General features: G+C 49.0%; 1 protein-coding gene across 1 annotated transcript in view; it reads left to right on the forward strand.

The window, feature by feature from the left end:
• LOC122554658 (dysferlin-like) overlaps positions 1-14,319 on the forward strand; it is a 283,205-nt gene that overhangs the window by 147,244 nt on the left and 121,642 nt on the right. Inside the window, exon 13 of the mRNA XM_043700348.1 lies at positions 377-550. Within this exon, the coding sequence (XP_043556283.1) occupies positions 377-550 (174 nt within the window). The remainder of the gene's footprint in view (positions 1-376; positions 551-14,319) is intronic.

Here is a 14,319-nt window from a genome sequence, read left to right on the forward strand (position 1 = left end):
GGAACAGGGGTGAGGTGGGGGAAGGGGAAAAGAGGAAACTGGTGAAATCCCTCTGACAAAGCCAAGCTTTAAGAAAATTGTTGAATTGATGATGGATCGAGGTGAATATTACTTGGTTTGGGAGGGTGGTGTGACGTGGAATGGTGCAGAAACTGACTCAGATGCAAAGCCCAAAAGGAAATCCCAACCCAGAGGGTGATGCCTGCCGGTGTAGCTGGGGCACACCTCTCAACCTCACCTCCCTTCAGTTCCTTCAGAGTGTTACTGTGTGCCTCCCAAAGAAACCTGTGCAGGGAGCCAGCACAGCCCCCGATGGGCCAAATGGCACCCTTCCACACACTCTCATTGGGCACCTGTGACTGTTTCCTTCCCGCAGACCAAGGCTGAAGATTTGGAGATGGAAGGCTGGGAGTATGCCTCTCTCTTTGGTTGGAAATTCCACCTGAAACAGAGGAAGACGGATACCTTCCGACGTCGGAGATGGAGACGCCGCATGGAGCCCCTGGAGAAGGCTGGACCTTCCGCAGTCTTCGCTCTGGAAGGTGCACTGGTAAGTGAATCTCTCTCAGTTCTGGGATCCAGTGATACCTCTCCGTGCAGTCCGTATGTCCCCTCCCCAGGTGAGATGATGGCCTCCTGGCATTATCACTGGACTGTTAATCCAGAGACACTGGTAATGACCTTAGCACCCAGGTTTGAACCCCGCAACAGCAGATGGTGAAATTTAAATTCAATAAAAATCCAGCATTAACAGCCGAACGAAGACCATGAATCCATTATCGATTACCATTCGGTTCACTGATGTCCTTTCGGGAAGGAAACTGCCCTCCTTACAAGGTCTGGCCTACATGTGACTCCAGACCCACAGCAACCTGGTTGACTCTTATCTGCCCCCCCCCCCAGTATGGGCAATAAATGCTGGTCCAAACAACGACGTCCTTGTTGCAAGAATGAATAAAAAATTCAGGCACTCTTCAGGCCCTTCCTAAGTCTCCATTCCCCACCGCCCTCCCTTAAAAGGGTCTTTCGAACACTCCCACCGGTTCACCCGTTCCCAGGTTACCGTCCCACGAAGAGGCAGCTGAGTTTCCCACCATTCCCATATGTGGAGCTCATGGTTTACTCTCTCTCAACACCTCCCCCAGCCCCGACTCAGCCACTGTTGAACGCGGAGTGTTACCGCGACATGGCATTGTCCAACATCCTCCTGGGCATTGTCTCCTCCACTAGCTTCAGCTCTTCCAGGGGCCCTGAGCTGTCACCAATCACCCCCGTGCTCGCAGAGTTCCTGTTCCAAATAAAATTCTCATTCTTGTTTTCAAATACATCCATGGCCTTATTCCACAGCCTAAAATGAGTGGCGTTGGGAAAGCATAGCTGGTCAGGCAGCATCCAAGGAGCAATTCCAAACTAATCCCACTGCCCCACTCCGCCTCCATAACCCTGTATCAATCCCAAACTAATCCCACTGCCCCACTCCGCCTCCATAACCCTGTATCAATCCCAAACTAATCCCACTGCCCCACTCTCCCTCCATAACCCTGTATCAATCCCAAACTAATCCCACTGCCCCACTCCGCCTCCATAACCCTGTATCAATCCCAAACTAATCCCACTGCCCCACTCCGCCTCCATAACCCTGTATCAATCCCAAACTAATCCCACTGCCCCACTCCGCCTCCATAACCCTGTATCAATCCCAAACTAATCCCACTGCCCCACTCCGCCTCCATAACCCTGTATCAATCCCAAACTAATCCCACTGCCCCACTCCGCCTCCATAACCCTGTATCAATCCCAAACTAATCCCACTGCCCCACTCCGCCTCCATAACCCTGTATCAATCCCAAACTAATCCCACTGCCCCACTCCGCCTCCATAACCCTGTATCAATCCCAAACTAATCCCACTGCCCCACTCCGCCTCCATAACCCTGTATCAATCCCAAACTAATCCCACTGCCCCACTCCGCCTCCATAACCCTGTATCAATCCCAAACTAATCCCACTGCCCCACTCCGCCTCCATAACCCTGTATCAATCCCAAACTAATCCCACTGCCCCACTCCGCCTCCATAACCCTGTATCAATCCCAAACTAATCCCACTGCCCCACTCCGCCTCCATAACCCTGTATCAATCCCAAACTAATCCCACTGCCCCACTCCGCCTCCATAACCCTGTATCAATCCCAAACTAATCCCACTGCCCCACTCCGCCTCCATAACCCTGTATCAATCCCAAACTAATCCCACTGCCCCACTCCGCCTCCATAACCCTGTATCAATCCCAAACTAATCCCACTGCCCCACTCCGCCTCCATAACCCTGTATCAATCCCAAACTAATCCCACTGCCCCACTCCGCCTCCATAACCCTGTATCAATCCCAAACTAATCCCACTGCCCCACTCCGCCTCCATAACCCTGTATCAATCCCAAACTAATCCCACTGCCCCACTCCGCCTCCATAACCCTGTATCAATCCCAAACTAATCCCACTGCCCCACTCCGCCTCCATAACCCTGTATCAATCCCAAACTAATCCCACTGCCCCACTCCGCCTCCATAACCCTGTATCAATCCCAAACTAATCCCACTGCCCCACTCCGCCTCCATAACCCTGTATCAATCCCAAACTAATCCCACTGCCCCACTCCGCCTCCATAACCCTGTATCAATCCCAAACTAATCCCACTGCCCCACTCCGCCTCCATAACCCTGTATCAATCCCAAACTAATCCCACTGCCCCACTCCGCCTCCATAACCCTGTATCAATCCCAAACTAATCCCACTGCCCCACTCCGCCTCCATAACCCTGTATCAATCCCAAACTAATCCCACTGCCCCACTCCGCCTCCATAACCCTGTATCAATCCCAAACTAATCCCACTGCCCCACTCCGCCTCCATAACCCTGTATCAATCCCAAACTAATCCCACTGCCCCACTCCGCCTCCATAACCCTGTATCAATCCCAAACTAATCCCACTGCCCCACTCCGCCTCCATAACCCTGTATCAATCCCAAACTAATCCCACTGCCCCACTCCGCCTCCATAACCCTGTATCAATCCCAAACTAATCCCACTGCCCCACTCCGCCTCCATAACCCTGTATCAATCCCAAACTAATCCCACTGCCCCACTCCGCCTCCATAACCCTGTATCAATCCCAAACTAATCCCACTGCCCCACTCCGCCTCCATAACCCTGTATCAATCCCAAACTAATCCCACTGCCCCACTCCGCCTCCATAACCCTGTATCAATCCCAAACTAATCCCACTGCCCCACTCCGCCTCCATAACCCTGTATCAATCCCAAACTAATCCCACTGCCCCACTCCGCCTCCATAACCCTGTATCAATCCCAAACTAATCCCACTGCCCCACTCCGCCTCCATAACCCTGTATCAATCCCAAACTAATCCCACTGCCCCACTCCGCCTCCATAACCCTGTATCAATCCCAAACTAATCCCACTGCCCCACTCCGCCTCCATAACCCTGTATCAATCCCAAACTAATCCCACTGCCCCACTCCGCCTCCATAACCCTGTATCAATCCCAAACTAATCCCACTGCCCCACTCCGCCTCCATAACCCTGTATCAATCCCAAACTAATCCCACTGCCCCACTCCGCCTCCATAACCCTGTATCAATCCCAAACTAATCCCACTGCCCCACTCCGCCTCCATAACCCTGTATCAATCCCAAACTAATCCCACTGCCCCACTCCGCCTCCATAACCCTGTATCAATCCCAAACTAATCCCACTGCCCCACTCCGCCTCCATAACCCTGTATCAATCCCAAACTAATCCCACTGCCCCACTCCGCCTCCATAACCCTGTATCAATCCCAAACTAATCCCACTGCCCCACTCCGCCTCCATAACCCTGTATCAATCCCAAACTAATCCCACTGCCCCACTCCGCCTCCATAACCCTGTATCAATCCCAAACTAATCCCACTGCCCCACTCCGCCTCCATAACCCTGTATCAATCCCAAACTAATCCCACTGCCCCACTCCGCCTCCCTTAATGGTAAGGTCCTAGGGAGTGTTGCTGAACAAAGAGACCTTGGAGTGCAGGTTCATAGCTCCTTAAAAGTGGAGTCGCAAGTGGATAGGATAGTGAAGAAGGCGTTTGGTATGCTTTCCTTTATTGGTCAGAGTATTGAGTACAGGAGTTGGGAGGTCATGTTGCAGCTGTACAGGACATTGGTCAGGCCACTGTTGGAACATTGTGTGCAATTCTGGTCTCCTTCCTATCGGAAAGGTGTTGTGAAACTTGAAAGGGTTCTGAAAAGATTTACAAGGATGTTGCCAGGGTTGGAGGATCTGAGCTACAGGGAGAGGCTGAACAGGCTGTGGCTGTTTTCCCTGGATCGTCGGAGGCTAAGGGGTGACCTGATAGAGGTGTATAAAATCATGAGGGGCATGGATAGGATCAATAGACAAATTATTTTCCCTGGGGTCGGGGAGTCCAGATCTAGAGGACATAGGTTTAGGGTGAGAGGGGAAAGATATAAAAGAGAAATGATGGTCAACTTTTTCACACAGAGGGTGGTACGTGTATGGAATGAGCTGCCAGAGGAAATGGTGGAGGCTGGTACAATTGCAACATTTAAAAGGCATCTGGAAGGGTATATGAATAGGAAGGGTTTGGGGGGATATGTGCCAGGTGCTGGTAGGTGGGACCAGACTGGGTTGGGATATCTGGTCGGCATGGATGGGTTGGACCAAAGGGTCTGTTTCCATGCTGTACATCTCTATGACTCTCCCCATAGCCCTGTATCCATCCCAAACCAATCCCACTGCCTCACTCTTTCCCCAAAGCCCTGTATCAATCTCAAACCAATCCCACTGCCCCACTCTCTCCCCGTAGCCCTGTACTTGGTCACATTGTCTTTGCCTCCAACAGCAAATGGAAGAAATAATGAACAGGAGATATCCAATCAGGATCAGAAACTTCCTCCTGCATCTGATCCAATAAAAAAACAACACTCTTCCCTTCCTCCTGTTTCTGTGAAGGTTATACTGTTCGGGATTGGTGATTAGTAGTGTGTCCCCCCCCAGGAAGCAGAATGTGTGCAGAAGCTGCACCCCCTTGTTATTGCTGTTTCAGCTGCTGTACCCCTGTTAAGGAACATCTGAACTAAAAGCGTGAGCCATTCGGCCCATTGCACCTATTCTGTCATTTAGTAAGATCATGGCTGATTGGATTTAGTTCCAAATTAGTGTTTAAATAACCCAAAAAATCTTTGAAAAGCCGCAGAGGGAAGCCAACTGTTTAAGCCAAGTGTGTAAAGGGGGCAAAGGATGGGTGTGTGAGGGAGTGGAGTGGCAGTGGATCTGGTTGAAACTCAGAGAATACTGAGAGGCCTGGATAGAGTGGATGTGGAGATGTTTCCATGGGTAGGAGAGACTAGGACACAAGGGCACAGCCTCAGAGTGAGGGGATGACCCTTTCGAACTGAGATGAGGAGGAATTTCTTCAGCCAGAGGGTGGGGAATCTGTGGAACTCATTGTCACAGAGGGCTGGGGAGGCCAAGTCATTGAGTGTATTTAAGACAGAGATATATAGGCTCCTGATTGGTAAGGGGGTCAAGGGTTACAGGGAGAAGGCAGGAGAATGGGGTTGAGAAACGTATCAGCCACGATCAAATGATGGTGCAGACTCGATGGGCCGAATGGGCTAATTCTGCTCCATTATCTTCTGGTTTTATAGCCTTACAGTTCGGGGATCACAGAATAATGCATTGTAGAGATGACCATTCAGGCCATTGGGTCTGGACCCGCCAAAAGTAGGTGGTTACATGTGCCTGTGAGGGGAGTGACAAGGGGTTAGACTGGTAGTTTGCTGAATTGAGTGTGGCATCTAGTTGTGTGGGTTGGGAGGGCAAATGGGTCCAGTTGGGGCCAGTCAGGTCAGTTGGTGGGTCAGGGGCTATTCAACAAGGAGGGGCGCAGGGTTGAGGGCACGGAGGAGTGGGGACGGTATTAGGGGGTTTGGAGGGGACAATCATGCTGTTGATGGGGAGGTACTTTTCAGTCATGTAGTTACCCATCTCCCTCCCTCACCCAGCATCCTGGGAATGTTCCCCGTGGTAACTGTCTTAACTAATCAGGGTCCACTTGCCAATCCTTCGACACACTCTCCTCCAACAGGATAAAAGTGTTACAGAGTCTGAGAGTCACAGCACAGAAACAGACCCTTCAGTCCAACTCATCCATGCCAACCAGATATCCTAACCTAATCTAGTCCTATTTGCCAGCATTTGGTTCATATCCTTCTAAACCCTTCTTCTTCCTGTACCATGTTCCTTTTCCAATGGTCAATTCTTATAAAAGTAGCCTTGGGGTGGGGTGGGGGGCAAGGTGAAACGATGGACAAGATTGGTCGGAATTTTCAGCAGCCCTTCACCTTCTGTCGCACACAGGAGTCGAACTAGGTTTCTGGTGCTGACGTCTCCGGGGTAACTATCCCGCTGAGTTTACCGGAACTGTCCGCTCTCTCCTGCTGGAACTCAGAGGGGGAGATATTTGAGGAAGGGGTTAAGCAGTCGCCCATCAGAATTCCCCCCCAGTTGGGCAGTTCCTCCCCACCCACCCCCACCACCAAGACCTAGCGTCGGGTCCTTCCACAGCGTTCCGCAGTGCGCTTTCCAATGGGAACATCCGGTCTCCCGAAGCAGAGAACGGGGCCAATATTTCAGTCTTTCCTATCCGTAGAAAACAGCCACACACCCCGAGCAGCGATCCCTTCGCCTCCTGCCTCACAGCCCTGACTCAGAGGCTCAAGGCTCTGTGTTGAACAGAAAACATTCTCACTGCTTTTAATTTAGTTTACAACAAGTATAATATTTGTCTTGAATGGGTGCCAGCTGCAATGACTGGTGGGGTTTATTCTGACTACATAGAACATGTTATGAGGTGATTTGGAAATGGCAGCTTGGAGGCACTGCCTGGATGAAAGGAATAAGGAACTGATGTGTTCACCACCAAAGCACAGCCGACAATGTCTTCCTGTCTCCACACATCCTGAGTTGTGGAAAGTTCAATTTTCCGACTGTTAAATGGTCTCCTTCTCTCTCTCTCTCTCTCTCTCTGTCTCGCTCTCAGTATTGTCCACCAGCAGTCACTGTGAAATAAGTAGAAGAACATAAGAACTAGGAAGGGGAACAGGCCATTCAGCCCCTCCAGCCTTCTGTGCCATTCACCAGTCTGATCTTTTTTCATTAATTGATGGGATAAGGGTGTCACTGGCTAGGCCAGTATTTATAGCCCATCCCTAATTGCCCAGAGGGCAGTTAGGAATCACCCACATTGCTGTGGGTCTGGAGTCACGTGTAGGCCAGACCAGGTAAGGATGACAGTTTCCTTCTCTGATGGACATTAGTGAACCAGCTGGGCATGTCTCACTAATGAGCATGGCTGATCTCATCTCATAGAGTCACAGAGATGTACAGCAGGGATACAGATCCTTCGGTCCAACCCGTACTTGCTGACCAGATATCCCAACCCAATCTAGTCCCACCTGCCAGCACCTGGCCCATATCCCTCCAAACCCTTCCTATTCATATACCCATCCAAATGCCTTTTAAATGTTGCAATTGTACCAGCCTCCACCACTTCCTCTGGCAGCTCATTCCATACACGTACCACCCTCTGTGTGAAAAAGTTGCCCCTTAGGTCTCATTTATATCTTTCCCCTCTCACCCTGAACCTATGCCCTCTAATTCTCGCCCTCAACTCTCTTTTCTGCCGCAGCCCATAATCCTTCAACCCATTACAGATTGAACATCTGTCTCTACCTCAAATGCATTCAGTGTCGCGGTGCCCTCTCCACTCTGGGATAACAAATCCCACGGATTCTCGCCCCTTTGACAGAAGGAGTTTCTCTTCTTCCCTGTTTTAAATCCGCTGCCTCTTACCCTAAAACTATGACCTCCTCTCATTTTGATTGCCCTGTCAGAAGAAACATCCTCAGTCCGTCTACTTAGTCATTCCCTTTTAGCACTGAATACCCCTCAGTTAGATCTTCTCTCGTCTTTCTCGACTCCACAGAATTCAACATAAGAACATAAGAAACAGGAGCAGGAGTAGGCCATCTGGCCCCTTGAGCCTGCTCTGCCTTGCAATACGATCATGGCTAATCTTTTTGTGGACTCAGCTCCTCTTACACACCCTCTCGTTATAACGTCACTATTTCCTTACTGCTCAAAAATCTATCTTTACCTTAAAAACATTCAACGAGGAAGCCTCAACTTCTTCACTGGGCAGGGAATTCCACAGATTCACAACCCATTGGGTGAAGAAGTTCCTCCTCAACTCAGTCCTAAATCCGCCAGGGACCCAGGTTCAATTCCTGCCTCGGGTGACTGTCTGTGTGGAGTTTGCACATTCTCCCCGTGTCTGCATGGGTTTCCTCCGGTTGCTCCGGTTTCCTCCCACTGTCCAAAGCTGTGCAGGTGAGGTGAATTGGCCGTGCTAAATTGCCCGTAGTGTTAGTGGATTAGTCAGGGGTAAGTATAGGGGGGAGTGGGTTTCTCTTCAGAGGGTCGGTGTGGACTTGTTGGGCTGAAGGACCTGTTTCCACACTGTAGGTAATCTAATCTTATTTTGAGGCGATGTCCCCTGGTTCTAATTTCACCCACCAGTGGAAACAACCTCCCTGCTTCTAGACAGCTATTCCCTTCATAACTTTATGTGTTTCTATAAGCACCTCCCTCATTCTTCTAAATTCCGATGAGTAACAATCTCAGTCTACACAACTTGCCCTCATAAACCAACCCTCTCAACTCATCGACCTAAACTGCTCAATCTCTCCTCAGAAGACAAGCTCTTTCAGCTCTGGAGTCGAATTTCTCCATGGTGGAGGAGTTTAAATCTAGATTGGATTGGATTAGATTCCCTTCAGTGTGGAAACAGGCCCTTCGGCCCAACCAGTCTACACCGACCCTCCGAAGAGTAACCCACCCAGACCCACTTCCCTCTGTCTAATGCACCTAACACGATGGGCAATTTAGCACGTCCAATCCACCTGACCTGCACATCTTCGGACTGTGGAAGGAAACCGGAGCACCCCCAAGCAGACACGAGGAGAATGTGCAAACTCCACACAGGCAGTCGCCCGAAGGTGGAATGGAACCTGGACCCTGGTGCTGTGAGGCAACAGTGCTAACCACTGAGCCACCGTGCAGACAGGCAGAGGTTTAAGGGGAAAAGGGTGCAGAGGGGCAATTTTTTTCACACAGAGGATGGTGTCGGGACCAGGCAGCCAGAGTTAGTGGTGGAGGTGAGTACAATTTTGTCATTTAAAACATTTAGACAGGTACATGGATGGGAGAGGTATGGAGGGTTATGGACCAAATGTGACGATTAATGTGAAACCTGGGCAGCATGGACACATTGGGCCGAAGGGCCTGTTCCCATGCTGTAAACCTCTATGATTCCATGAGCGGACAGTCTCTGATCTGCCTCCAATACAAATACATTCCTCCCCAAGTAAGGAGATAAACCAACTGTCTGCTGTGCTCCAGATGCAGTCTCACCTCGGACAGTTGTGAATGTGGGGTCAACGTGTGGCTGATCTTAAAGGGACATCGAGGGGGGAGCCTGTGCTCGGGCCGTGTTGCTGGACTTGGTGGGGCGACTTGGCATTGACCCAGAGCAGCCTCCATTGCTGTTCCTGTCATGTTAAGGTACAGGGCAAGGATTGGGTTTGGTGGGGAGAGGTGAAGGGGGAAGGGGATCACTCCACAATTTTCATAAGTTCATAAGATATAGCAGCAGAATTAGGCCATTCGGCCCATCGAGTCTGCTCCGCCATTCGATCATGGCTGCGATGCTCCTCATCCCCATTTTCCTGCCTTCCCCATATCCCCTCAGCCCGTCACCAATTAAAAATCTGTCTAACTCCTCTTTAAATTTACTCACTGTCCCAGCGTCCACCGCACTTTGGGGATAGTGAATTCCACAGATTCCCAACCCTCTGGGAGGAGGAGTTTCTCCTCAACTCTGTTTTACATTTGCTGCCCCTTACCCTTGACCTCTCACCCTAGAATGCCCCACACCAGGAAGCATCTGCTCCATGTCTATTTTATCCACACCTTTTATTATCTTGAATACCTCAATTTGATCTCCCCTCATTCTTCACAATTCCAGAGAGTATAGGCCTGAGCTAGAACCAAGAACAAAGAAAACTTACAGCCCAGGAACAGGCCCTTCGGCCTCCAAGCCTGAGCCAATTCAAAACCACTAAATCTATCGCGCAATTCCTAAGCATCTGTATCCCTCTGCTCCCCACCTCCTCATGCATCTGTCCAGATGCACCTTAAATGAATCTACCGTGCCTGCCTCTACCTTCTCTGCTGGCAACGCGTTCCAGGTACCTACCACCCTCTGTGTAAAGGACTTTACATGTTTATCCCCCTTAAACTTTCCACCTCTCACCTTGAGCATGTGACCTCACGCTATTGAATCCCTCACTTTGAAATCAATGACTGGGTTCAATCTCTCTTCATCCGACAACCCCCCCCCTCAGCTCTGGGATCAATCTAGAGAACCTCCTCTGAATTGCCTCCATTGTCACTTCCACTTTCCTCAAATAAAGGGGACCAAAACTGTGCACAATACTCCAGGTGCGGTCTCACTATACCTTATATAGTTGCAACAGAATGTCCTTACCTTTATATTCTATTCCTTCAGGTATAAAAACCAACACTCCACTTGATGTGACTCCAAAGAGCAAGGGGGCATATTCAGGGACACCGGGTGGAGTACAATGGGATAGAGTTTGGTCTCAGTGATGAGGCGATCGGGTCGATTTCGGTAATCGTCCCATGTGCTAGATGGTTGACATGGGAATGACAAGGGGAGGGAGAGGGTGTCTGGGCCTGTAACCTGGGATACAGAGTACCAGCCTTTCATGAGGTTTGACCAGTCACGCTGTTTGGATTGAAATGCAAAGTCTGCTGTAGTCATGTGAGCTGTGCAGTGAGGCACACGCCCCGCAGATATGATTTGAAGGTGCTGGTGCTGGACTGGGGTATACAAAGTTAAAAATCACACAACACGAGATTATACTCCAACAGGTTTAATTGGAAGCACTAGCTTTCGGAGTGCTGCTCCTTCGTCAGGTAGCTATGATCCTGCCCCACTAGCCAGTGCTTCCAAATAAACCTGTTGGGCTATAACCTGGTGTTGTGTGATTTTTAACTTTGTACACCCTGCAGACGGGAATCGTAAGCTTCCCTTCAGTAAAGTCCTCGTGTTGCGCACTTTTAAAGACTCAGAACATGGTGTCAGGAGAGTGTCCAGAGCTGAAATAAAAGACACAGCTGCAGGACTGTGAACTGTCACTGATAAGGAGACAATGAGGATGCCGGTGAAAACACCACGTCAGTTCAACTGTCTGCAGCTTTTCCCTGACTAGCTCCCTGCCCCAGGGGAAATAAGGCAGAACTGGGGACACTCCCATGAACAATGGTGGAGGCATACAACTGCCACTGATTTGTTGAGAAAAATTGAGAAAAACTCAACTCACTGCAATTAAGGGTTGAGCTAATTGAAAACATAGTTGGCTTAGAGATCGGGATAAGAGATCCAAGTGAAAAGGATGCTGATTGAGAGTACCCGGTTGGTGGAGGAGTGCAGAGGTTGTGAATGAACAGCTAGAGCATATTCAGGCAGCGGAGACCAGGTCTAACATTGTGCTAATGTTCCCCTGCAGATGCACAGGGAAGGGAAAACACAAAGGGCAGGGTACACATACTGCAGAGGACACTGGGCAGAAGGGGAGATGGCATGTGGGGAGAATAGTGTGCTCACTGCTAAAAGATTAATCATGTTGTACATCGGTCTATGTATAAAAAAGAGACAAGAAGCGGGTAGGGTTGGGGTAACGTTAGGGTTAGGGGTCAGGGCTTAGAGTTAGGAGTAAGGTTAGGGTTAGGGGTTAGGGATAAGGTTAGGGGTTAGAGTTAGAAGTAAGGTTAGGGTTTAGGGTAGGGTTAGGGGTAAGGTTAGGGTTTTAGGGTAGGGTTAGGGGTAAGGTTAGGGTTAGGGTTAGGGGATAGGTTAGGGTTAAGGTTAGGGTTAGGATTTGGGTTAGGGTTAGAATTAGGTGTTGTAACTGCCACACAATGTGTTTAAATTCTTATATTCAGCAAAAGAACTGTGAGTCGACTCTATAGACAATAATATTCGTTTGTTGAACACAATTAATGTTAAAACAATAAAGTATCCTATAAGCTAATGAGAAAACACTACAAATTATCTTAAGCTTTAACTTAACATTGTATGATCGTATACCATCGCTAGAACTTGACTGGGCTCCATGTGGTGAACTCTTCTTCTCCCGATGGTCTTGGAGGTGTCTTCTTTTTCGTTGGTTATTCTCAAGTTACTGCCCTGAGTGGGGTTTTGTGGTGTATCTTATCCATCCAAGTCTTCACGCTCTTTTGGGAGGGTCTTGAGGATCTGCCAATGGATTGATCAGATGCGATTACCTTGATCAATCAGACCCAACCAGCTGTTGGCACATTGATGGCATGATGGCCTTCAGGTATCCATATTGGTAGGTGCTGGGTGCATGTAGCCTCCTCCAAATAAGGGTGCTTGGTGCCTCCGTGTCTAGCGAATGACTCACTGCTCCCGATTGTCCCAAGGGCAACATTCCATTGTCCCATTCAAGTTCAACTTCACGTGCATCTTGCTGAGTCTGCAGCTGTTAGGTTAGTTTGCATGTGGATTAGCATAGTCACTTTAGTCAAAGTCAGGTTCTATTTCCCAGCATGCTTTAATCAGTGTCCATCTTTTGTAACTCCATTGTAAGATTATTATTATCCATCATAAGTTCATGAATTTGGGTGGCCCATCCGGCCACATAGGTTTAGGCTTAGAGTTAGCGTTCAGATTACGATTAGGTTTAAGGTTAGGATATTCAAGGGCTCCTCTTGGGTGACCCAGACAGTGGAAAGCATTGCTTCAATGTGACAATGGTCTGAAAATCATATTTAATGAGAAGATGGCTTTCATTGTAGCCAAGCTATATGTATGATTAGATTAGATTACTTACAGTGTGGAAACAGGCCCTTCGGTCCAACAAGTCCACACCGACCCTCCAAAGGGCAACCCACCCAGATCCACTCCCCTACATTTACCCCTTCGCCTAACACTACAGGCAATTTAGCATGGCCAATTCACCTGACCTGCACATTTTTGGACTGTGGGAGGAAACTGGAGCACCCGGAGGGGACCCACGCAGACACAAGGAGAATGTGCAACCTCCACACAGACGGTTGCCTGAGGCGGGAATTGAACCCGGATCTCTGGCGCTGTGAAGCAGCAGTGCTAACCACTGTGCCACCATGCTGCAACAATGTGTGCGTATGTTGCAGGTTGAAGTCATCAGTCTTCAGGTCAGCAGATAGCCCTTGTTGTATAGGAGACACTGCTCCCACCTATTTAGGTTCTCCATGATTTAAATACAGCTGGCACAGTGGACCTCCATTGAATCATAACTCATGACAGGGCACAGTAGGTTATTATACCACTCCAACATACCTCCCCTACCCTAAGCTTGTAACCGTGCATTTCCCATAGCTAACCCACCTAACTTACACATCCATGGACACCATGGCTAATTTAACATGGCTAATCCACCCAACTTGCACACCTTTGGACTGTGGGAGGAAACCAGAGCACCCAGAGGAAACCCACACAGACACGGGGAGAATGTGCAAACTCTGTACAGACGGTTGTCTGAGGGTGGAATCGAACCTGGGCCCCTTGCACTGTGAGGCAGCAGTGCTAACCACCGAGCCACCGTGCAACACTTTGAAGACAAAATCCAGTATTACTAAAAGCACCATTCTCATAATTCTGTGCTGCACTTAAATTGTTAATCCTTGAATTGCTGCTTCTGAAAAGTTGTTGTTTTGGTTCTTGCCATTCTATTTACTTTTAATTTTAATCCCATTTCAATCTGTGCAAACAAAATAGCCAAAGAATTGTGAATGCTGGAAATCAGAAAGTAAATCCGAAATTGCTGGCAAAAACCAGCAGATCTGGTAGCATGTGTGAAGAGAAAGCAGAGTTAATGTTTTGGGGTGAGTGACCTTTCCTCAAAACAATTTTACTCTGTCTGATTCTATGGCTAAGCTTAATTTCTTGAGTAGAAAAATAAGTTACATATAAAATATTATCTTATTTTCTGAGAGTTTTTTTACCATGCAGTGTTGCCATTGATTTCTTTGTAGATTTTCCTCTTCCTAGCTTCAGCTGTTCCTGCTCCTACTATCTGCTTGTGCTGTT

This window comes from Chiloscyllium plagiosum, chromosome 1, assembly GCF_004010195.1.
Source record: "Chiloscyllium plagiosum isolate BGI_BamShark_2017 chromosome 1, ASM401019v2, whole genome shotgun sequence".
Lineage (NCBI taxonomy): Eukaryota > Metazoa > Chordata > Chondrichthyes > Orectolobiformes > Hemiscylliidae > Chiloscyllium > Chiloscyllium plagiosum.